Source organism: Pelodiscus sinensis, chromosome 2 (genome assembly GCF_049634645.1).
Source record: "Pelodiscus sinensis isolate JC-2024 chromosome 2, ASM4963464v1, whole genome shotgun sequence".
Taxonomy (NCBI): Eukaryota; Metazoa; Chordata; order Testudines; family Trionychidae; genus Pelodiscus; species Pelodiscus sinensis.
The window spans coordinates 219434300-219460734 of record NC_134712.1 but is presented as its reverse complement, the minus strand read 5'-3'; the positions used below and the strand labels follow the sequence as shown (position 1 = coordinate 219460734).

General features: G+C 40.6%; 1 protein-coding gene across 3 annotated transcripts in view; it reads right to left on the bottom strand.

Moving 5' to 3' along the window:
• Positions 1-3144: 3144 nt before the first annotated feature.
• LOC102456704 (macrophage mannose receptor 1-like) overlaps positions 3145-26435 on the bottom strand; it is a 67814-nt gene continuing 44523 nt past the window's right edge. For all 3 annotated transcript variants that reach the window (XM_075922471.1, XM_075922473.1, XM_075922472.1), the window contains exons 21-30: positions 25779-25893; positions 24316-24524; positions 20325-20415; positions 19033-19265; positions 17932-18097; positions 16541-16693; positions 12785-12901; positions 10916-11077; positions 8439-8480; positions 3145-5753 (exon numbers count right to left, since the gene is read on the bottom strand). In XM_075922471.1, the coding sequence (XP_075778586.1) occupies positions 5509-5753; positions 8439-8480; positions 10916-11077; positions 12785-12901; positions 16541-16693; positions 17932-18097; positions 19033-19265; positions 20325-20415; positions 24316-24524; positions 25779-25893 (1533 nt within the window). In that variant the 3' untranslated portion in view covers positions 3145-5508. The remainder of the gene's footprint in view (positions 5754-8438; positions 8481-10915; positions 11078-12784; positions 12902-16540; positions 16694-17931; positions 18098-19032; positions 19266-20324; positions 20416-24315; positions 24525-25778; positions 25894-26435) is intronic.

Genomic DNA, 26435 nt, shown 5'->3' with positions numbered 1-26435 from the left:
AACAAAATCTATTCTATTCTCTGTATTCTTATAGGTCTCCCTTCACTGCAGAATCTGAGCAACTTCCAATAGCACATCATGCAACTGTCACCTGTAGTTCATTCTGTCTCAGCCTCTGCTCATGGGAAGAATGGTGTGCATAAGGTTTTGTTTAGTAGTCGGTTTATATTAAAGAAAGTCAATACTTGTACTTGGAACAGAAAGTGGGTGGTTTGTGATGGTCCTTAGTTCTAGGAGTGGGTGGGGTGGGAAATGATTCCATTGTCTTAGACTGGCTGACAAGAAAGCTCTGTCTCCTGGCCCACTGAGCTTTAGACACTTATTTTAGGAACTTCCATTTTTTAAGAAGTAAACTTGTCCACAGGGGCCTTTATCCTGGAGCTTTAAGATCTTCAGATATGCAGGCCCGCAGGCTCCCAAGAGCCTTGAAAATAAGAACTTTAAACTTGACATAATTGTCAATGGGATGTCAATGAAGAGAGAGAAGGCATGTTTGACATGCATGCAGTAACACCTGTTGCTGAGGAGACATGATGCAGTGTTCTGTATGGTGGTGAATTAAAATAGAATTTCTGTCCTGAATGAAATTCCAATATTTCCATAGCTTTATTTCTTAAGAGTTCTGAAATAACTGCATTCAGAAATGGCAAAATATTTTCATTTTGGCATTTTTGATGAAAATGAAAAATGTTGATGTTCCCAACTTAAAATGTTTGATTTTAGATTGTTGAAATGATCCAAAATATTTTATTGAGAGTCATTTCAGTCTTCAAACTGGATCTCGCTATGATGGTACATTGCCTCATGGGAATTGTAGTTCAGTTGTCTGATGCTGTAATTGTCCTCTTTAGGCAGAACATCCTGGCTGGAGTACATCCCATGATTCATGGGCAACCATGTGACTCCTGTGACAGATCCCCTCCCCCCCATGCTTTATGGAATAGACTTATGGACATGAATTTTCCTAACTCAAAGGTGCTTTGAGCGAATTATTTCATGTAACCCATCAGTCTTCATGTCATGATCTGCTGGTTCTGTTCATCTTACTTGCATATCATTTTTGTGTGTGAAATTAGACATATGGAGTGGGAAATACTCTGGGGATTTCAAATGTGTGAATGAGGAACATGGAGAGCGTTACCCTCATGATGAGCAACTGTTAAATAATCTCTTTTGTCCTTAGGTCTGAGCAGGAGTTGGTAGGGAGTAGAGTCTGGAAAAGTTTATACTAAGGTTTTGGTGTAGAATTAGTCAAGTGTTTTTGTTTCTTTTGATTTGTAACCTACTTTGTTCTGCCTGTTCTCTCTTATTAGCACTTAAATCCTACTGCTTCTACTTAATAAAATTACTTTTATTTTCTATCAAACCCAGTGTAAGTAATTGTTACCTGGTGGGGAGGGGCAACCACCGTGTACATTCCCCCTTTCACTGTTAAAGGTGGCTTACCTACTTCTTTAGGATCTGATCCCATTTGGGGAGTGCTATCCCAGGAAGCTGGGACCCAAACTGCACTCACCTTGTACCTGAAGAGATTCAGTATCTGTACTGCTTCTCGGTGGGGGCAGGGACCTCAGCACAGGGCTTGTCTGGGGGGACCAGCGGAACTGGCCCAGCACGACTGGGCCTTGAGGGGCCCCAGAGAGCAAGTGGCAGTGGCCATGTCAGCACGTCAGGAGGTACCCCCAAGGGATCGCCTCTGACTGCACCCTATCACAACTCCTATAATTAATTAAGCATGCCATTCACTCAGAGAGGAAATTACAGAACATCATGGGAAATGTAATTTGGCCACATACTCCAATCCATGAAAAAAGAGTAGATTCCTGATGCTCTCAAACAATTGCTCCTATGAAGAAATGTGCCACCACCCTGAAAAAAAAGTTTTATATTGAACTGACTTAAAACATTTCAGGTCAGTTTAACAAACCAAAATATTTCAAGTCAAGTCAAACCAAACTGAAATTAATTATTTTGTTTTTTCTGAACAAAAGTAGGAAAACTATCAACAGACTCAAAATTAGAAATTAAAATTAAAGTTTTGATTTTATGGCAAATGCATTTGGTGTTTAAAAACAATTGAGATAGTAAATTCTCAACCGAGTTTAGTTCTGTACTATCTGGAGTTTCCTAAAGGCTGATGGCTTGACCGCCAGTTTTCAGTTTAGAAAAGAGGAGACTGAGGGAGGATATGATAGAGGTATATAAAATCATGAGTGGTATGGAGAGAGCCGATAAAGAAAAGTTACTTATTAGTTCCCTAAATAGAAGAACTAGAGGACACCAAATGAAATTAATGGGTAGCAGGTTTAAAACTAATAAAAGAAAGTTCTTCTTCACACAGCATGTAGTCAACCTGTGGAACTCCTTGCCAGAGGAGACTGTGAAGGCTAGGACTATAATAGAGTTTAAAGAGAAGCTAGATAATTTCATGGAGGTTAGGTCCATAAAAGGCTATTAGCCAGGGGATAAAATGGTGACCTTGGCCTCTGTTTGTCAGAGGCTGGAGAGGGATGTCAGGAGACAAATTGCTTGATCATTGTCTTCAGTCCACCCTCTCTGGGGCACTTGGTGCTGGCCACTGTCGGCAGACATGATACTGGGCTAGATGGACCTTTGGTCTGACCCAGTACAGCCGTTCTTATGTAGGTTTACTGCTGTCCAAATGGGAGATGACAAAGATGGTGTAACTAAGACCAGATCACTGTGCATCAATATGGGGTGGGGTCTCCTAGCCAATCAAACACAGAAGTGTGTTTTTGACAGGTATTCTTATGAGAAAGCTCAGGGCATATCTACACTACAGTGATATATTGGAACAGTTGCACCAGTGTAGCTGCACCACTGTAGCACATCAGGTGAAGATGTACATACCAATAGGAAAGTGCTCTCCCGTCAGTATAATTACTCCACCTTGCCAAGAAACAAAAGTATCTTCCACTGAAATACCACTGGTATGGATAACATAAAACAGGCATCACTTGGAAGTGGAGTTTTTTCCATACCTGAGCAAAATAAATTAGATCAACTTATGCGTTAGTGCAGATCTGCCCTTACTGTCAGCAAGGAATACTTAAGCAATCTTGAACCAACTCTAACATGGCTGCAAACATATAACAAATTTATCTGATACAAAAGAGACAGTAGTTAACTCAGGAAACAATTCTTTATTTACATGATTTTTATATAAAATCCAGAACTAAAGGGGGGTGAAGGAGCAGAAGCTGGAACTAAAGAAAAAAAGTCTGTTTCTTATACAAACACACTCTGGCAAAAGTGTTTCTAGAGAGCTAAGACAAGCAAATACATAAAAGCTCAAATATTTAGGATCTGCCATCAATAAGGCCTTGTCTACACAAATAGTTAATTTGTGCAAATCCTGTTAGTAAATCCCATACCGAAAACCAAAGTAGATTAAAGCACACTAATGATCTTCTGGTGCATGACAGCATGGTGAGCAGACCCTTGGTGCATGGCAGACTAGTTCCGGATGGTTTTATACCCCAGCTTGCTACTCTGCTATCTTTCTGGAAAAAAGATATGTGGAAAGGTAACACAAGTCCTGGTCAAACAGTTCAAATGATTGATTTTGAAGTTATTTTTTGAAAGTTTTTACCAAAATAAATGTTTTAAGGTTATAGTTTTGGAACAGTCTCTTGGACAGGGGTAGACAAACTACACCCATCACGGTTTTTAATCTGGCCTGTAGGATTATCAATCCAGGGGTGGAGAGGGGCTAAGGCAAGCTCCCTGTCTACCCTGACCATGACCTTTCACATCTCCCAGAAGCAGCTGGCTTGTGCCTGCAGCCCACGAGGATGCAGGAGAGGGGCAGGGGGGTCTTTGCACACTGCCCCTACCTGCAGGCTCTGCCCCCACAGCTCCCAATGGCTGAGAGCAGGGAACTGTGGCCAATGGGAGTTGGGAGGTTGGTACCTGATAATGGCAGCAGCTTGTAGAGCAACTTGTCATCCACACCTGCCAGGAGCAGCCGCCAGACATGCTGGCCATTGCTAGGAATGCCTTAGTCCCACTGCACAGCCACTCCAGAGACGCCTGAGGTAAACAGAACTGGGCTGGAGCCTACACCCACTCCTCCACCCCAAACTCCTATCTCAGCCCTACATTCATGGCCCACCGTATTATTTTCATGCCTAGATCTGGACCTCAGGCCAAGAAAATGTGTTAAATTGAACGAAGGAAAACTCCTTTCCATTCTGCTTTCACCCATGCATAACTTTTGGGAGGACATTTTAATTCACATAATTTAAAGAGGCTCCAAGTCTTACAGAAACAGACAATGAAACCCTCTGTGAGATTTCTGACAGGTTTCATTCTTTATACATAACAGAAAGTGAAAACAGCAGGCTACTTAAGTCTCCTGAAGTTATCTAAAAAGTGATACTATACAACACTACTAAGACTGAAGAAAAAGTACAGTTCCATCAATAGAAAAGAGCTTAAGTGTTGGAGTTATATTTCTTGGATTATTTTCAGGTTTACAACGGATTTAGACAAATGTTTTCTTGAGTGCTTTGCTATTTCCACAAACATAATACTTGCATAAACTGACCATTCATTGAGGAGTCCTGTGGCACTTTAAAGACTAACAGATTTATTAGAGCATAGGCTGTCATCTGATGAAGTGGGTTTTACCCACAAAAGCTAATGCCCTAATAAATCTGTTAGTCTCTATGGGTGTGTCTAGACTACACCTCTCTGTTGACAGAGAGATGTAGATTAGGCATGTCGAAATTGCTAATGAAGCAAGGATTTAAATATCCCACACTTCATTAGCATAAACATGGCCACCACTTTTTTCAACATGGAGCTTTTTCGAAAAAATGTCAGTCTAGATGCGGATCTGTTGAAAATAAACCCTTTTTTGACAGTTCCTGTATTCCTCAAAAAATGAGGTTTACAGGATCTGTCGAAAAAGGGTTTATTTTCCGCATCTAGACTGCTGGTTTTTTTTCAAAAAAGCTCCGTTTCAAAAAAAAGCGGTGTCCATGTTTATGCTAATTAAACACGGGATATTTAAATCCCTGCTTCATTAGCAGTTTTGATGTGCCTAATCTACATTTCTCTGTCAACAGAGAGGTGTAGTCTAGACATAGCCTAAGATGCCACAGGACTCCTTGTTGTTTTTGAAGATACAGATTAACGTTACTACTCCTCTAAGACTTTGACCATTTATTATATCTCATGGCAATCCAGTTCTGACTAGAAACCATAGTTTCCTAAATATTTGTTCACACTGGTTTGCTCTGCTTTAGTTGTTTTAATTATATCCATTTACCCACTTGAATAGCCCTCCATCTTCCTTTTGGTAAAACCTACTTGTATATGAGAAGATCTTGAATGATACCTGACTATAATAGGAATAAATGCTTCTGCTAAGTACATATACAAAGAGACTACTATTTAAACAAGAAAAAATGAGCTTTGATTTAAGATTTCTTCCATTCTAGTTGGCTAATATTACCAAAATTGGGCACATATTTTATTACTCTATAGAATAATTTGTTCCATGTGCTCAACAGTGGGTACAGAATCCTCTCTATCACTTGTTTTTGAAACAGCATCACTGCATTTTAACAACGTGTCTGTGCCTTGACCATCTCTTTGCAGTTGATTTGGTCTCTTTTTCTTGTACAGGAAATAGCCTACAAGGCCAGCGCCAATGAGAATAAGAATTGCCAGAATCACTAGTATCCAAGTTGTGATGTGAGCAGGTACAACAGCCTCTTCTTGGTCTGTAAATGAACATAGAGCAATTGCTAGGCATCTCAGTGATTATAACAGATGAAAGCCATTTGGCTATGGACAACAAATGGACCAGATTTGCTGTCTAGATTCATTTCCCTACCATTGCGTAGTGTCAGACACATCCCACTCTCTGCCTCTCTCACGCACTATACTTAGTCTAATTCAGATTATTGGTTCTAATGCAAGGGTAACTGGATGGAGTTTTAGAGTGGCCTGTGATGTGCAAGAGGTCAGATTAGATGATCTGTTGGTCCCTTTTGGCCTTAAACCTTATTACTATGTGATCTTCAGCTGTACCCAATTATGTACTGGGCTCATCTGATGATGAAAATATTCTTCCCATCCTGAACCGGGAACCAATTCTCTGTCAATAGGGATCTAGTGTAATTTAGAGCAATGTCAAGAGATTGCTGGTATGTAGCCATGCCTCTTGTCCAATAGGTAAGTGTGAACTATGGGGCTGACAGCCACCGCGGGCCCTGGAGCAAGGTGAAGGGAACAGCTCTATACCCTGGAAGGGTTGGAGCTTCAGGTAGGAGGGCCAGGTTGGGGACAGCCAGCCATCCGCACCACCTAGAATACAGTACTTTCACCTCCACCCTCAGAAGCATACAGAGCAGTGCTCTGGCGACAATTCAAAGGGGCCTGACGTTCTAGCCATTGCCACTATAGCACTGGGTCCCAAGGCAACTGCCCCCCTTTGTGTCTTCTGTTGTCAGGCCTATTCGTGTAGTAGCCTGCAAATGAGGTGGTATAAGAGCAAATTTGGAGATTAGGAATGTATATTTTTTCCTAAAAATTCTCTGAATATTTTGAATTAACCATTTTTAGCTTATGGGTTGTCTATGATGTGTTCACAATTATTTGTGCCCCATGACTGGTAGCTTAGGTCACATGGTATTTGTTTCTGTTCCCAGTTGAGTGACAAACTTTTAGACCAGGCAAACAGCATACAATAAGTATTCAGTAACCAACAGCAAATATCGGAAAGTAAGTAATGAAAAATATCCCAACGGGATGCATTTTTTCCACTAAAATTCTTTTGTTCAAAAATTCCTGGAAGTGTGGAGATTTCTGAGCATTTTCATAAATGGCCTGGTAGTTTTCTAAATACTCAGGAATCATGGCCTTCATGAACAGCAACAGGGAGAAGTCTGGCCACATATCAAATATAATCACAAATACAATCCATCTTCCTCATCCTTTGAACAGCTCTATCCTGAATACACAGATCCAAATCCTGATGCCCATAGTCAGTCCCTATGGCAGTTCAACTACCTTTTAGTTAGTGGGAGTAGGAAAAATACACAGAACAGAGTCTGAATAAAAAATCAGGGCTAGACTGTGCCTGGAGGAAAGGTTATAATCCACTCCCCAGGGGACCACTATCTAAGAAGGAATTCTTCTCTTCAGCCTCTCTAGTGCTCAGTAATTTTTGAGTGGGCCAATGAGATGAGGTTTGGTGCCACAGCTCTGTTTCATTGCAGTTGTCTTTGGGACAATTTACATCCCGAGGATATAGATGAAAGTGTATCCCTGGGCTCTCCTATGTGCAAAGTCTGTGCTTGTTCCTAGCTCTTGTATGAGACATTCAAGACTCCATCTACCCCTTTACTTCAGAACACCTATCCAGGACCAAATTAACTCTCCTGGAGAATTGGGGTAATTATGTTTTTTGGGGTCCCCTGTTCAGAGTTTGGGAGGGGACTGTGGGTTGAGGAAGGGGGTGAGAGGTGAGGGTTCTGACTGTGATTGCAAGCTATGGGGTGTAGTTGGTGATAAGGCATTAGGAGTGTAAGAAAGGGCTTCATGCTGGAGCCAAGGCATTTGGAGGTGGGAGGATGTACAGGGTCTGGGCAGGAGTTAGGGTTTTGGGAAAGGACTCAGGGCTGGGGCAGGGAGTTGGGGGTGGAGCATTTACACGGAGCAACTCCCCTTTGGTGGTGCAGGCCAGGAGACGAAAGGGGGCAGATGCCCTGTGCTCTGCTCTGACTCATCTGCAGGCACTGTTTCCCCCCCTCCCTCCCGCCCCCACAGATCCTATTGGATTCAGTTACCAGACAATGGGAGTTGCAAGAGTGGAGCCTGCAGGTGAGAGAAGCTTGTAAATGGAGCTTCTCAAAGCTTGCAAGTCCAGTCTGGGATGGGGAAACAGCAGCGTGTGGAGCTGTGTCCTCCTTTCCCCCTTCCAGGCAGGGCCAGAACACAGGGACTTTAGTGTCTGTAGCCCAAGGCTCTGTGGTAAAGGGGGCATGTTTGATGGCCCAGAGATCTTTTTTTGGGGGGGGCCCTCAGCTCATAAAACCACTTTTAAAATCCACTCCTGTATCTATCTAAGAGCCAGACATCATCGGACCCCAGGTTTTGGCCCACAGGCAACAGATTTGATCAATCAGAAAGTTTCATTTTAACAAAGTTACACCTTTAATGAATGAGATAGGATCTGTTAATTATTTGGAAACATGTTTTATAGCAAGTTTATGTCAGAACATTTACAACCATGAACACCCATAGATGGGGTTTTTAAAAGCTCTTAAATTCTTTAGGAGTAAATGTCCTACTGACTTTCAATACGACTTCTGCTCCAATTATCAATTAGGGGGTGAGATTGTCAAAACCACTTATATCTCTGCTATATTTTGGCTTTCTTGTTATTTTTCTTATAGTCTTACCTTTCTTATTTGGAGGCTTCTCATTTGGTTCAACTTCCAGAACTTTTAAAGAGAAAAATAAAACATTTATTTAGCATCTACAAAATCTATACTGGGAAAAATACAAAGGACTACAATTAGCTTCATAATGTACAATGTGTTTGGTAAAGGAAATTAACAGAATGCTAAGTGGGTGACAACAGTTTAAAATGTAACTGAACTACAACACTAGTTAAAATATAGAGAATTATGAGCTTTCATGGATAAAACTCACTTCATCACATGAATCATGAGCTGATAGATCATCGGTGAAGTGGGTTTTACCCTCAAAAGCTTATTATTCTACATATTTTTGTTAATCTATAAGGGTATGTCTACACAGCAACATCAATGCAAAATAACATAGCGTGCGTCTACACTACAAGCCTTTATTTTGAATTAATGTCAAACTGGAAGACTTCTTACTCTGACTTATGGTAACTCTCATTTCCTGAGAAGTAAAGGAAGTCGAAGAAGAGTGTACTTCCTTTGACTTCTTGCTGTGTAGACAGCACCAAAAAACAAATTAAGCTATTTCAACTTCAGCTACACAACTGACATAGCTGAAGTTGCATAGCTTAATTCAACTTAAGCCCTGCTGTGTAGATGAGCCCTAAGGTGCCAGAGGACTAATGGTTATTTTCACAAGGTATGTCTACACTTGCTCCCTATCTCGAGATAGGGATGCAAATGTAGTCTACCGAAATTGCTAATGAAGCACGGGATTTAAATATCCCGTGCTTAATTAGCATAATCATGTCCAGGTGCCATTTTGAAATTGCATTATTGTGAAATAAAACGCCCCATGTAGTGGCATTATTTCGAGAGAAAACCCTTCTCTCGAAATAACTGTTGCTCCTCATAAAATATGATATTTAAATTTGGCGCTTCATTAGCAATTTCGGTACACTACATTTGCATCCCTATCTCAAGATAGGGAGCAAGTGTAGATGTACCACAGTTACAAACTAACACAGCTACTCCTGAGACTAGTTTAAATGTTTGCTTTTATTTCTAATATTCAAATACTATTCACACAAACTGATTTGTAGGTGTAACATATTTTCTTTTTTTTTCTGTGAAGCTTAACTGTAAATTGCTAAACATACGAAATATAGTAGTTAAGCTTGATTTCACACAGCACCTTCTTTGAAATTGGCTTGTCTAGCAGGATTCTCTGGTTCTAGCCAATAAGGATTGAGATTCTTAAAAATGTCTTGACTAGGAAATGCTCCATTAGTTAAAACTGCCCCATTCCAAGTGCCTTAGTTATATTTTAGATGCAATGATTCTCAACCCATGGGTTGCTTGCAGTCCAGTCAGCATGTGGCTATGACCCACATGACACCTTCAGAGCCATACAGGCAGTTTATACATTGTATGGATGTGGGTCTCTCTCCCCTCTCCCCCCCACAGCACTTTATGACTGTTTTGGAAATGTGAACCAAAAATATGTAACATTTGGGAAGAGGGAAAATAATACTCTTAATTCCCAAATTCTCACTTTTGAAATGGTGAGCAAAGTTATTCTCCTTTCATATTTGTGCAACAAAATTTGAAAACACATCAGTTACTACAGTTTAAAATGAAGATGTTGAAATCGAGCTCACAATGAAAGCCTGGTTTCAAACTTCAATTGGAATGACCGAGTTTTACATTTTTATTGAATAAGCATAAATGACTCTTCTTTATGCAAGGCAAAGGAGAATCAGGTCTAGTATTTAAATAGAACATACTCTATTGTTTGCAATGCAATCACTAGATTTACACTAGATGCATTCTTATGCAATTACGTGCATGACTCTGAGTGCAGGTTTACAGCGGGGGCAATGGACATTGATTCCTTATCGATTCTTTAAAAAAGCAAAGCAATTTTTAATAATAGCAGAGTTCCTGTCATACTATTCAGCGGCAAGAAGGAAGCCTCCATTAGCTGTTTGGGAAAAAAGGTTTAGTTCAATTTCTGCGTGAAGATTTAGGCTGGTTTCAGGGGGGTAGCCGAGTTAGTCTATAACTGGAAAAACGTCAAAAACAACAAATAGTCTAGCACCTTAAAGTCTAACAAAGCATGTATAAGCTGGGTATTTCTTACTCCTTAACAGTTCATGCATCTTTGGTTGGGCAAAGAGGACTGCGTATATTCACATTCCAAAATAAAGAAATGGGAATGCTGCTCCAGGGTAAAATTTCAAACTGTCTTTAAAAGATCTCAATTACAAGTTCTTTAAACACATTACTCTGAATTTTGTAATGCTTCCTTTTATGAAGACTACAAAGTTCTTTGTTTACATTGCAATGCAGACCTAACTTTAGTGTCAGTGGTTACATATATACTATAAATATGGTTTACATACAAACTCACATGACATATCACATATAGGACAATACACAGCATATATTTACAGTCTAAATGTTATAAAATAAATCGTAAACCTAGTATATCTTATCATATTACTTACTCTTTGGTTTTTTACAAACAAATCCTTTTTCGGAAGAGCACAGAATATTATTCCAGTACCCAGATGACGTAGCTATTTCAACACAGTGCTCACTCTCAGTGGGCATCTTTACATTCCAGTTGACAAAATCCACTACAGTGTTGTCTAGCCACAACCACTGGCCTAAAGTCCAAAAAAATATATTGATTATAACCAATTAAAAGAAAATTAGCGTGTCCATTGTAATGCCTTATTGACTTAAAAATTTTAAGTCAGCTCACCAATTGGTCTACCCCTAGTTACATTTTCCCTGGGGGTAGTAGAGTATACAGATCCCTTCTGCTATTGCAGTCTTAACAAATCTGTAGTCACTCCTATCACAGCTCTTGACTCCAGCCTTCCTTCTTGATGTAACCTGCAGCTCCTTCCCTGCTTTTCCGGGATTACAAGTTACTTTATAGATTCTTCCTCCTTCAGGAGCAGGGCCTGCACCTGTTTAAGGGTGAGGCCTTCTTAGCCTAGCATTGCTCTACTCCTCAGCCTGGTTCAATATGGGATCTGTAAACCTCATCACAATGCTACAAATGGATTTGGAGGGATGGTGCTTCAGGAAAGATCAGACCATAGTTCAGCATTTTATGTGCTAATTATGTTTCTTTGACTACAAACTAGCAACTGTTAACAGAAGAGGTAAGAATCCCAGTGGCTGAAAGATTTCAACCTTTGACATAGAAAAGAACTTTTATCCATTTTATTTCTATTCACTTTTTCAACTATACATAATAGAATAAGTAATATAAAAGAAATGCAGCATTAAAAGCAATATTTAGAAACAATGATGACTTCATTATGAATTTAGACATGTCAGAATAGGCTAACTGAATAGATGTAAGAGAATAGCAGGAAGAAAAAGTAATGGAGATAAAAGAAATAGGAACATCTGACACAGTATGTTCCCACACATTTCTCAGTCACCATACTCAAACAAGGAAGGCTGGAAGCTGCCCAATGACTGGTAAAATTGTAAAACTCAAGCAATGATTTTAATGACCAAAAAGTATATGCAGGTGTTCTTCAATCTGGTGGCTTCCTTTCCTTAACAGACACTGACAATCGCCATCAATATCGAATATGGTGCTTCACTCCTTGCCTTCACCAGCCAGGAAATCTAACACACAGCTTGAAGTCTGAAGTTCTTCCCTCACTTCAAGTATACTAGTGAACAATACTAACTCAAACTCAGCTGGTGAAGACCTTGCACTTGCACTCAAACTACTGTTCTAATACAAAAAAACCTGAATAAAGTAGCCAAATAATGAGCAATTGCCTTTTCAGACTATCTAGAAATTTGTCTTCATGGGAGGGACTGGAACCAGCAACCAGGCAGATGATTTGATGACCTATGCACAACTCAAAGCAAATGTTCTGACCATGGTTTTGTGTTGTCTATGTTGGAGTCAGTGCAGGATTTACTCACAAGCTAAGCAAGATACAACTTAGGGCCTGAGAGTATGAGGGGCCTCTAAATAAAAAAAAACACCAAAATATTACCAAAATATTTTTTTTGCTAATGCTATGAGGCCTCTTAAACTTGACATATCTTAGGGCCTTTGTATATCTTAAGCACTGGTTGGAGTTAATCAGATTTACCTTTATATTCCTGTGGTCTAGCAAGTCTTCTCTCACACTTCATTCCAGGTGGGTTATCTGCTCACTCAAGAGGCCTCTTAGGACAAAGTCACTAAAGGAAGCCTAGGGTCAACCCACTGACATCTAAAAAGCATTTGCAGTCCTATTTAAAGCATTACCAGAATAGTACATCAAGGGAAAAAACAATTCCTCAGATTTCATTTATTGACAAATATTAATTTAAATGACAATAAAAATTACCATCCACATTTCTGTACATTCCTGTCCAAAACCCTTGTGTTTTGCTTTCAAGAGCCTGTATCCTGTGTGTCAGAAAGTTGGATTCAGCCAAATCTTCTACTGAAACCAAAGTAGCCCCTGGAAAGCATTAACAAAACAAATAATCATAATTCAGGTGAGTAACTAGTATATTGACCTGTCCCTTCACAACTATAAGGGTATGTCTAGACCAGGCAGATGATTTGATGACCTTTGCACAACTCAAAGCAAATGTTCTGACCATGATGAGTTTACTAGACATAGGGAAATGAAGCGGCAATTTAAATAATCGCCGCTTCATTTACATCAAAATGGCCGCCGTACTGTGCCGATCAGTTGTTTGGCGGCACAGCAGGGCAGTCTGGACGCTCCACGGTCGACAATGGAAGCCATTGTTGACCGCTCCGTTATGCCTTGTGGAATGAGGTTTACTGGAGCGGTCGACAAAGGCTTCCATTGTCCACCGTGGAGCATCCAGACTGCCCCGCTGTGCAGACAAACAGCTGATTGGCACAGTGCGGTGGCCATTTTGATGTAAATGAAGTGGTTAAATCGCCATTTCATTTCCCTATATCTAGTAAACTCATCTACATGGCTCCGTCGACGGAGCCATATAGTCTAGACATAACCAAAGAGAAATTAATTTATCCTCAAGACTTTTTCACAATGCCTTCTGATTGGCTGACTTCTCCATTCCTCTGCCTCAGCAGTTGAATGTGCTGAGTCACAACCAGATTTCTCAATATAGCTATAGCTAATGCTCCCTCCTCCTGGAGCCCATAACCTTGCATGTCAGTGACCAAATTGTGGATTATCTAGCCTGATGGCTGAATCAGTAGTCTGGCCTACAGGTTGACATGGAGCAAAGTCACAAGTAAGATATGGGAGTCAAAAGCTAGTGCCTGAGCCAAATTTAAGTCAGAAGCCTAAATTGAAGCCAAAGAGCTAATTGGAGTCACATTCAGGAGACAGAGTGGGGGTCTGGGGCAGGGGCAAGGATAAAATCATAGCTTTGGAAAACACCTCGGGAGGTAATCAAATCCAACCCCCACTAAAAACAAGAGCAATCCCAAATAAATCATCTCAGCCAGGGTTTTGTCAAGCCAGCAAAAGCTCTAGGGAAGGAAATTCCACCACCTTCCTAAGTAATTCATTCCAGTGTTTCACCACCCTCCTAGCGAAACAGTTTTTTCCTTTTATCCAACCTAGATCTCACCAACTGCAACTTGAGCCCATTGCTCCTTGTTCAATCATCTGTCACCACTGAGAACAACAATTAACATAGTGAATGCTAGTGGGTAGTTTTAGAAGATAAAATAAAAAAAGAACAAGTTAAAAATCACCTAGAAAAGTTAGATGCCTGCAAGTCACCAGGGCCTGATAAAATGCATCCTAGAATACTCAAGGAGCTGATAGAGGAGGTATCTGAGCCTCTAGCTATCATCTTTGGAAAATCATGGGAGACAGGAGAGATTCCAGAGGACTGAAAAAGGGCAAATATAGTGCCCATCTATAAAAAGGGAAATAAGAACAACCCAGGAAAATACAGGCCAGGTAGTTTAACTTCTGTGCCAGGGAAGATAATGGAGCAATTAATTAAGGAAATCGTCTGTAAGCACTTGGAAAGTGGCAAGGTGATAGGGAACAGCCAGCATGGATTTGTAAAGAACAAATCACATAAAACCAATCTGATAGCTTTCTTTAATAGGATAGCAAGTCTTGTGGATGTGGGAGAAGCGGTGGATGTGGTATATATCTAGAGCGTTTAATATGGTCTCGCATGATATTCTTATCAATAAACTAGGTAAATACAATTTAGATGGGGCTACTATAAGGTGGGTGCATAACTGGCTGGATAACCGTACTCAGAGAGTAATTATTAATGGGTCACAATCCTGCTGGAAAGGCATAACAAGTGGAGTTCTGCAGGGGTCTGTTCTGGGACCAGCTCTGTTCAATGTCTTCATCAACGATTTAGATATTGGTATAGAAAGTACGCTTATTAAGTTTGCAGATGATACCAAGCTGGGAGGGGTTGTGACTAATCTTCAGGATAGAGTCATAATTCAAAATGACCTGGACAAATTGGAGAAATGGTCTGAGGTAAATAGGATGAAGTTTAATAAAGACAAATGCAAAGTGCTCCACTTAGGAAGGAACAATCAGTTTCATACATACAGAACGGGAAGAGACTGTCTGGGAAGGAGTACAGCAGAAAGGGATCTAGGGGTTATAGTGGACCACAAGTTGAATATGAGTCAGCGGTGTGATGCCGTTGCAAAGAAAGCAAACATGATTCTGGGTTACATTAACAGGTGTGTTGTGAGCAAGACACGAGAAGTCATTCTTCCACTCTACTCTGCGCTGGTTAGGCCTCAGTTGGAGTATTGTGTTCAGTTCTGGGCACCGCATTTCAAGAAAGATGTGGAGAAATTGGAGTGGGTCCAGAGAAGAACAACGAGAATGATTAAAGGTCTAGAGAAGATTACCTATGAGGGAAAGCTGAAGGAATTAGTTTTGTTTAGTTTAGAAAAGAGAAGGTTGAGGGGGGACATGATAGCTGTTTTCAGATATCTAAAAGGGTGTCATAAGGAGGAGGGAGAAAACTTGTTCATCTTGGCCTCTGAGGGTAGAACAAGAAGCAATGGGCTTAAACTGCAGCAAGGGAGGTTTAGGTTGGACATTAGGAAAAAGTTCCTAACTGTCAGGGTAGTCAAACACTGTAATAAATTGCTCAGGGAGGTTGTGGAATCTCTATCTGTGGAGATATTTATGAGTAGGTTAGATAAATGTCTATGAGCGATGGTCTAGACAGTATTTGGTCCTGCCATGAGGGCAGGAGACTGGACTTGATGACCTCTCTTCCAGTCCCTTCCAGTCCTAGTATTCTATGATTCTCTGATTCTCTCCATCCTCTTTGGAGCTCCTTTGCAGGTAGTTGAAAGCTATCAAATCTCCCCTCACTCTTCTCTAATGCAGACTAAATAAGCCCAGATCTCTCAAACTCTCCCCATAAACCATGAGACCCCTAATCATTTTTTTTTTGCCCTCCACCGAACTCTCTCCAATGCATCCACAAAGTTTCTGCAATGGGGAGCCCCAGAATTGGATACAATATTCCAGATGTGGTCTCACTAGTGCTGAATAAAGGGGAATAATCACTTCTCTAGATCTGATGGCAATGCTCTTCCTAATGCAGCCTAATATGCCATTAGCCTTCTTGGCTACAAGGATACACTGTAGACTCATATCCAGCTTCTCATCCACTGTAATCCGCTGTATTAGTTGATCATAATGGTCCCTTCTGGCTTTAAAATCTGAGTCTGTGTTGGAAAGTACACTAATTCAACAAATGGTTTGATCTGGAGGGGAACCAGAGTGTACCCCCTATGTTCAGTGGCTGTTGAAAATCCCTATAGCATACAATAAGTGCCTTTTTATTCTGTAATTTTATTTTTAAAATTAAACAAATACAAGTATATATCAGGATCACAAATACGATAGCATTTTGCACATGCATGAAATACAGACAGTGGAAACATGAGAAAGTCAAACATATCAGCCTAGTCTCATCTCCCCAACTGAGTGAGAAACAGAACCAAGCACAAAGCATAGTGGGGAGAAGTGTGCTGTATGCTTAAAATAACTCATTTTAATAAATAGGTTTTTGGCAGGTAAGGAACTCTGAAAGGCACACTGCCCTTCACTATGTCTTTTCTCTCACTGAAAGTCACTCACCTAATCGAATGCATTCCAGGGATGCTTGGGCCCAGCTTTTCATAGCTGATGATTCAATGTAGTAGCAATGACCATGGAAAGGAACCCACGATCTGAATTCTTCTGATTCAGGGCAATTGCCAGGCAGCTGTGGAGGGTCAGGAGGAGCCACAACTGGGAAGAAACCATGTGGTTTGAAATCAGTACTTTCTTTTTATGAATAACCCAAAATTAGTCTTAAAATTACGCAGCATGCACATCTAGCATGCTGTAAGTAACTACCGCTCACCAAGAATAATGCTAGGAAAATGCTGCCTGTCCCTGCTATAGTCATAGCTAAATATATTGGTATCTATCCGGAATGTCCCTTTTCACTTTATTACCTTGAGCTAATGCTGCAACAACATACTGTATTATTGCTTGTGCTCTGTATTTAGTCACATTAGGCACTGGTTATCAGAATACCATATACTGAATATAGCTCTTAATCATGTATGCTACTCCTGATGATGTCGCTGGGCTCACCACTGTGCGTTTCATATGCAGGAAGGTCGATAGACTTGCCGGAACCCAGGGTAAGGTGAGGGAGGGCGGCTCAACATTTCTGGAAGGGTTGGGCCCTTAGGTGGCAGGGGTGGGGCTGGGACAGCCAGCCCTCAGCACCACCAGGAGCATACCAGGTCCCCTCCTAATGCTCTAGTGCTCTAGTGGATTTAAAGGCCACAATAGCAGTGGTGACAACTAAATCACCAGGCCCTGGGGCAACTGACCCCTTTGCCCTGCCCTCCATTGGTGGGCCTATTCATATGTGGATCAAAGCAGGCATATCACTCAACAGCTGCTGTAAAGCAATGCCATTTATTCTGTAACCCATATCAGGAAGAGGGGATATTTTGTAGCCTTAAGAGTGTTGTGAGGGAAAAATTACAGGCCCATAAAACTTTTTTTAAGGTGTCAGCAAACAGGATTCCCCCTCCTGAGTCCGGGACAGTGGCCTAAAGCATACCAGCTCGTAGAATGATAACCACCAGGATGATAACCCTGAGGTGAACCTCTCCCATGTGTTCCATTCCATCTGCCATGGGGACACCTCCCTCTAGAGCTTTCATAATTAGCTACTGGATGGCTCATCATGATGAGTGCCCAGTGCCAATATAACCTATGTAACCAGTGTGACCCAAGAATGTTCCACATAAAGAGGAAAATATCTTAAGGCTGGAAAAGAATGAAGGGTCAAATCTTCAGCTGGAGTAAATAAGCATAACACCTCTGAGGCCAATGGAGCTATTCCCATTTACACCAACTGAGGCTTTAAAGTGCCAAAGTCTTCAAAGTAATGTACCGCCACATTAGTACTGAAGACAAGTGCAGTAAGCCTTGAGTTCTTTACATTGTTAAGTTCAATTGCTTACCATCATACTGTTTACAGACAGAGAAGTAGGTTTCATTACAAGATGCTGTCTTCCAGGTTTCATCAAGGTCTAGATAGACACAGGCTATTTTTAATTTTGGCTCCCCTGTTGCCCATTTAGTAAATTTGATTATCCAGTTATCAGTCCATTTATAATGGCCGTCCATCTAAACCCAATATAAATTAAGATAATATAAATAGCAGTTCAAATGAACTAATATATTGTCTGACTTGCACTGAAGTTAGTTATTTGAGTTTTTCATTGGAAATACTCTATGTATTTTTTATAACACCTCACATATCAGAACAGTGAATTAATGCCTGACACATGAGACATGAGGAAAGTGATACTTCTTTAGTTTTTGGGAAGCTAACAGTATTTACTTTGCACTGTAAATGTGCACAGCACAATCCAACATATGAACTGAGTTGAACAATGAGCATTACTTCCTTTAGTTTTCAGAGTACAGGAACAAGTAAGCACCACACAGAATGTAACAAGATAATAGATCATATAATTTGATTGTATATATAATGTGATTTATACATGGATATTTGCATTGGCAGGTGATCTATTTAAAGCAGCACAAACTAAAAACTGGGAAACAGTGTTATGTTCAATGGTGTGTCATGATATTAAATTATTCATTATTATTTTTCCCATTGAAGTAGTGGTGTCTTCCAAAGCTTGGTTAGAACTTGAGGTAAATGTGGGATCACTCCTCAGATAGTTATCAAGAGACACAATTATTGATTATTCAACCTTGCTAATTATCATTTCTTTAGATTATGATTTTAAGAAATTTTGGGGGTCAAAATTCCTCGTTCCATAACTTCAGATTTTAATGTGGCCCCCCCTCCAAGTTTATATAGCTCTCCATCTACTGTTTCCCAGTAGGACTTTTACTATGGATCCTCCTATTCATCCCATGTGCTTTATGGGGTCTTTGAGGCACTCTCACAGGAATACTAGAAGTCCATGCGTCAGGTAAATTAGAAATATTGATCTGATGGCACCATTACAATAAAAGCAACTAATATTTACGCAAATAACACGAAAGCTTATTTTATATATAGTAATACAATAATATCCAACCCTTACCACATTGCTGTTAAGCCCAATCCATACAGGCTCTCCATACTTTAACATCTGTAACCATAAGAATAAATGGCTGCGAAGATCTAAAATACTAGCAAGTTCTGAAGATTTGTCCTTGCATGTTTTTCTTGCCTCTTCCCATGTCATTCTGGAATGGGTGATTGCATAGCTACTGTCACCATAGTGGATAAAGCCAGAGGCTGGAATTGTTGTTGCAGAATGAAGTAATTCAGGGTCTATAATAATTTTAAATAAATAAAAACAACCAAAAATCAGGTTGATGGATTTCACTTAACAATAAATGAAAAAAAATCAGTTAAAATTAAGGCTCACTCCGCTCCATCCCTTCCTCCAAGATCCCACCTCCTCCTGCCACTTCCAGCCCCTGCCTCTTTCTGCTCCCACTCTGCCCTCACCCTATTCCTCTCCTATTCCTGAGTGTGCCACACCCTTGCTCTGTCTCTTCCTGTCCTTGCTCCTGTTCCTCCTCCTCAAGGCCCCTGCCTGCTGCTGAATGGCTGATCCTGGAGGAGAAGGAGAAAATGGTCAGAAGGGCTCGTCAGTGGCAGAGAAGTGCTGGGCGAAGAAGAAAAAGATGATCAATGGGGCTCACCAGTGGTGCTAAGCACTCACATTTTTTTCTGTGGATGCTCCAGATCTAGATCCCCCTAGAGTCAGCACCTATGCCCTTGGGGGATGTAGTTAAGCTGTTCTAAGCTCCAAGATAGACAGAACTAGATTCACAGATGAATTCCTCCGTCAAGCTACATACCACTTTTTGGCAAGGATGACTTACTGCAATGACAGGAAAACCCCTTCTGTAGCTGTAGTGAATAGCTACACTGAAGTGCTACACTGGCACCATGATAGGATTTTTAACAGATATAACTAGAGAGTGAAATCTTGGCTCCAGTGAATTATTCCGTTCCCTTCAATGGAGCAAGAGTTTCACTGAAGGTTTGGGGCTCTGTGCCATAGCAGGGGTATGCATTTGGATAGATGGATATTTGAGTTCATGCTTCTTTGCAATCATAAATAAAGAAGAATTATTGAATAGCTTCTTTCGAGGTAAGGGTACTGTGTAGTCACACCCTTAACATGAAGCTTTATATTACCATGGATGCAGAGCTGCACCACCTGAAAAGAAGGAATTTAGGAGGCCTCAGAGGGTCAGAATACCTTCCAATTGGTGATATTTCGCCCAGAAGTGAACCCATCAGCAAAGCTAAAAAGCCATCATTACTTTTCAATTATTATTATTTTTTAATTTAGAAAGTTGGTGAAATAGAACTCACTTGTATTCATTTGGCATATATAGTTTTTGTCATTTTCACAGTCTTCATCTGTCCATGTTCCTTCTTCCTTTGTCATAATGACACAGTCTTTCTAAGGGAAAAAAGGATACAAAATTAAGAAAAAATTATTAGCAAACAAATTCTCCTACTCCCTCATGTTCTGTAAACATGTGCATTACAAGACTCCAACATTTGAGTCTCAGTATTGCAATGTCAATATTTCTATAGCTCCTCACAATTCTATTGTGGCTGGAACCTTCCCAAACTTTTGCAAACTCTTGCGTGTTCATGAATCCCAGGCAATGTTCCCTGGCATATAGAATCTGCTGCTGTTGATTATTTTAGAAGCAATATTAGCTCCTCGCCACTGCAATTAATGTATAAGACAGATGGCTGCAGCACACTTAACTTTGCTTGCCTCAGCTATTCCTCTCCACTCTTAACTGAAGGGGTCCTCCTAATTTTCAGCTTGCCAGAATAGAGATGGAATGAAGATATTATTAAATCTCCTCAGAAAGTTCCGCACTCGTTAAATATCTTTCTCCTAAGAGTGCCCCTCTTTCTTAGCTATTATGGAGGCATGGTTATGGACTCATTACCTCTTTACAGCTTCTGAACTGTCTAATGCCAGAAGTAGTGGACTGCAAGAACTTACAAATACAAATATTAATATGATTAGTTCACAGATTACTTACTCATAAGAAAAGAGGAAAATTAATAACAGTGTTATTTGTAAAGTATAATTCTATCCGCTGTAGTAGGAAAGAGTCCTGTAAGGATCAAGGTGATAGACTAGATAGAATAGCTATTGAATGTTTATTTAGCTCCAATTTTTTTATTATATAGAAAATCATTAAAATGCCTTTTCAGGAAAGAGAAGACAGTTGGAAACTTATTTTAGTAAAATTACATAGTAAAAATATTATTCTGTAGATGTGTTAAATGTGTACAACTGCACTAGGTGTTCACAAAATCACTATGGTGCCCCCAGGCTGTATAGCTGTTATCATATTGCAGTCATAACTGAAAGCTTTGCCAATAATTAAGTTGCACTGACATCTCATTAGAAAACCCTATTCTATGACTTTGCCAGAATTTAACCATTCTGGATGAAATTTTCCATAATGGTTGTCTGCCTCTGGCTGAGTATTTCTGGAAAGATTCAGCCAGGAACAGATCAACTGTTTCCAGAACTGATGCTAGATGTTAAAATAAAATCAGAAGCTTCAGGGGGTAGCTGAGTTAGTCTGTACAGGGTAAACTTAAAAAAACAACAAATAATCTGGTAACACTTTAAAGACTAACAAAACATGTAGATGGTATCATGAGCTTTCATGGGCACAGCCCACTTCTTCAGATGACCAGAGTGTTGGATGTCCAGAATGAAAATAAATAGTGGTATGGCTACACTAGCTACCCTAGTTCGAACTAGGGTGGCTAATGTAGTCATTCGAACTTGCAAATGAAGCCCAGTAGCTCGAACAACCTGCCCACGGCTACACGCGGCATGGGCTAGGTAGTTTGAATTAACTCTTAATTCAAACTACCGTTACTCCTCCTAAAATGAGGAGGGGTGAATAAGAAGAGGCACCTGCAAAATGGGAGGAGGGGTGAACAAGAAGAGGCACCTGGTAAAAAATATGCCTAGCTTGACCTGCTGCTCACAAACAGGGAGGAACTAGTAGGAGAAGTAGAGGTGGGTGACAACCTGAGAAGCAGTGATCATGACTTGGTAGATTTCAGGATCCTGATCAAAGGAAGAAAGGAGAGTAGCAAAATACACACCCTGGACTTCAGAAAAGCAGATTTTGACTCCTTCAGAGAACTGATGGGGAGTATTCCTTGGGATGCTTACAAGAAGGGGAAAGGAGTCCAGGAGAGCTGGCAGTATTTTAAAGAACCTTTACTGAAGACACAGGAAGAAACCATCCCAAAGTACAGCAAGAGAAGCAAATATGGTAAGAGACCAGATTGGCTTACCAGGGAAATCCTTGGTGAGCTTAAACACAAAAAGAAAGCTTACAAGAAGTGGAAACTTGGACAGATGACTTGGGAGGAGTATAAATACATTGCTCAAGAATGCAGGGAAATTATCAGGCGAAAGCACAATTGGAATTGCAGCTAGCAAGGGATGTGAAGGATAAAAAGAAAGGTTTCTACAAGCATGTTAGCAATAAGAAGGTGATCAGGGAGTGTGTGGGGCCCTTACTAGATGAGGGAGGTAATGTAGTGACAGATGAAGTGGGAAAAGCTGAAGTACTCAATGCTTTCTTTGCCTCTGTCTTCACAGACAAGGTCATCTACCAGACAAATGCACTAGGCAACGCAGTATGAGAAGGAGGTGGACAGCCGTTGGTGGGGAAAGAACAAGTTAGTAACTATTTAGAAAAGCTAATCATACACAAATACATGGATCTGGATTTAATGCATCCGAGAGTACTGAGGGAGTTGGCAAATGTCATTGCGGAGCTTTTGCCCATTATCTTTGAAAATTCATGGAGATTGGAAGAGATTCCGGATAATTGGAAAAAGGCAAATGTAGTGTCCATCTTTTAAAAAGAGAAGAAGGACAATCCAGGGAACTACAGACCAGTTAGCTTTACCTCAGTCCCCAGAAAAATCATGGAGGGGATCCTCAAGGAATCCATTCTGAAGCACTTGAAAGAGGGGAAAGTGATCAGAAATAGGCAACATGGATTCACAAAGGGTAAGTCGTTCCTGACCAATCTGTTTAGCTTCTATGATGAGGTAACTGGCTCTGTGGATATGGGAAAGTCAATGGATGTGATATATCTTGACTTTAGCAAAGCTTTTGATATGGTCTCCCACAATATTCTTGCCAGCAAACTAAGGAAATATGGATTGGATAAATAGACTTTAAGATGGATAGAAAGCTGGCTAGACTGTCAAGCCCAACAGGTAGTGATCAAGGGCTCGATGTCAGGTTGGCAGTCGATTTCTAGCGAATTGCCCGAAGGATCTGTTCTAGGACCGGTTTTGTTCAACATCTTTATTAATGACCTGGATGAGAGGATAGATTGCACCCTCAGCAAGTATGCAGATGACACTAAGCTAAGAGAGGTAGATACACTGGAAAGCAGGGATAGGGTCCAGAGTGACCTAGACACATTGGAGGATTGGGCCAAAAGAAATCTGATGAGATTCAACAATGACACGTGTAGAGTCCTGCACTTAGGATGGAAGAATCCCAAGCATTGTTACAGGCTAGGGACCGAATAGCTAAGTAGCAGTTCTGCAGAAAAGGACCTGGGGATGACAGTGGATGAGAAGCTGGATATGAGTCAACAGTGTGTCCCTGTACCCAAAAAGGCTAATGGCATATTAAGTTGCAATCGGAGGAGCACTGCCAACAGATCTAGAGATGTGTTTATTCCCCTTTATTTGGTTCTGGTGAGGCCACATCTGGAATATTGTGTCCAGTTCTTGGCCCCTCACTATAAAAATGATGTGGACAGATTGGAGAGGGTCCAGGGGAGGGCGACCAGAATGATTAGGGAGCTGGAGCACATGAGCTATGAGGAGAGACTGAGGGATTTGGGGTTTTTTTGTCTGCAGAAGTGAAGAGTGAGGGAGGATTTGATAACAGCCTTCAACTTCCGGAAGGGAGGTTCCAAAGAGGCTGGAGAAAGGCTGTTTACAGTAGTGACGGATGGCAGAACAAGGAGCAATGGTCTCAAGTTACAGTGGGGGAGGTCTAGGTTGGATATTAGGAAAAACTATTTCACTAGGAGGGTGGGGAAGCACTGGAATGGGTTACCTAGGCAGATGGTGGAATCTCCATCCTTAGAGGTTTTTAAGTCTCGGCTTGACAAAGCCCTGGCTGGGTTGATTTAGTTGGGATTGGTCCTGCCTTGGCAGGGGGCTGGACTTGATGACCTCCTGAGATCTCTTCCAGCTCTATGATTTTATGATTCTAAGATAGTACAGTTACACTTCTACAATCATTCATGGCTACTTAATGATGATTTACCTCCTGATAATCCTCATCACCACCAGCAGGATTACCATAATCAAAATAATAGTGAGAGTAGGTGCGTCTGTAGGTAGGTGCACCATTGGCCCAGTTTGTATAAGAGACACCACTTCCATCCGTCCATAGAAATGACAACTCACTATTTATATCATTCAATCCAATCCACGTATCAGTCATGACTTCTTTTAAATGGTAGAAGAGGAAGGCTAAAAAGAAGCAAGTATTTTAAATGAACAGAAACTCAGCACAGTTTTCTCCAGACAGAATAAATGAACATTTGTCCACAACTAAGGTCATGGTAAAAACATTTCTCTGCAAAAATCCCACCTGCTTGAAAGTAAGGGCAGGTCTACACTATCACTTAAAGTAATTTAAATTGTGCAACTTAAGGGTGTGAAAAATCACCTTCCTGAGCCATACAAGTTAGAGCAACCTAAGCACTGTCTACACCAGGGTTAGGTGGCAGATAACACTGTCCCATTGACATTTCTCTACCTCCATGAGAGGTGGAAACAATTTTTGCTAAAAGGAGAGTAGTTCTCCCATCAGCACAAAGCGTCCTCAACAGAATCTCTACAGTGGCACAGCTGCATTGGTGCAGCTGAGCCAATGTCCCACTTCTAGTGTAGACCTGCCCTAAATGGGGGGAGGGTCTGAGATCCCTGACCTGGCGTGAGCCAGGACTGAACCGGGCTGCCTGCTCACCTGGCTCCTGATACACTTTAAATGCAGAGCTGCTGCAGGATAGTTCCCAGATCTAGTACAAGCTGGAACTGAGCTAAGGTATTGGTCAGCCTACTAAACAATTTACAGGCAAAGGGTGGGGAAAATGTGTGTAGTCTATAGCATTAAATGATATGCTTTGTTTATTGGTTAATCAACTACACTATTACATCCCTAATCTGTATGTATTATTAAAGGCTGTATCGTAATGAAGGCACACATGGCAGCCAAATTAAGATCAGTAGATTTCAAGTTCAGAAATCTACTGATCTTAATTTAAATCTATATCTTAAATCTATATCATGATCATGTAGTCTGAATTCAGGCAATCTTACTTTTGACATTTCCTAACTTCTGTTTTTTGTATGTAATAATGGATATAAACTCTCACGTCAGGGAAAAGCCAACCGATAATTGATGGGATTAGGAAGTGATTTCCTGGTGGGAGGATTATTCTGTAACCATACAGTGAGATTTCTGGCACTTTCCTCTGATGTTTCTGATACTGGGGCAGTCTCAGAAACAGGACGCAGGATTAACTGGTTTAATCTGATGTGTCAGTTTTTAGGTTCCTAGGATCCCAAGGTCCATTTCTTATCAAACTACAATTTTTGTTACATTTATACAATGGGCAAAAATAGTAGAATGTATAACTACAGTTTTACATTTTTGCCTTCATTTGTAATTGTTGAATGGAAATTGGTTAATGTTTAAGTAGAAGGGTTCACACATTATACCTTGGACTTCTTTATTTGGTATGGAAGCCAGGTTTCCTCCCAAATTGATACAAGCCATTCGTGCAGCATGCCACATCAATGTCTCATTTTCATTGGCGCCAAATATTTTGTAACACTGGAAAAGAAAAGAATCAACTGAATATTTCATTCCAGGCTGCAAACCAAATGGAAGTTGTTATATGTGTATCAGACTAATTATTCGTGTGTTAATCATCTTCCCATAGAAAAAAAGCAAGGATGGGAAGACTAGCAAAGTTTTAGGATCTGTAATTTCAACTTTGCCAAACATGGGCTGAAAAATTGTGAATTGTAACAACTTAGAGGTTTGCTGTTAATGTACATCTTGTCCCACTATGACAGATTTTGTTACAGTGAGAATATGCAGATTTTGTTACAGTGCTTTTCATAGGAGAAATTATTGCTTTCCATCTACTGTATGAAAACAATATAATAGAATAAAACAGACATGATATTAATTACTTTTCCACATGAAAAGCCTAAATCTGGTGAGTTCTAGTGAAACTGAAGCCAATCCTCATCCATTTCTGCAGATCTTAAAAGCCTTCTTCTGTTACATTATAGTTCTATCCTACAGATTATACCTCCCTCAACCAGGACTCCCTGGTCTGCAACATCTGTGGTCTGGCATGGACGGAT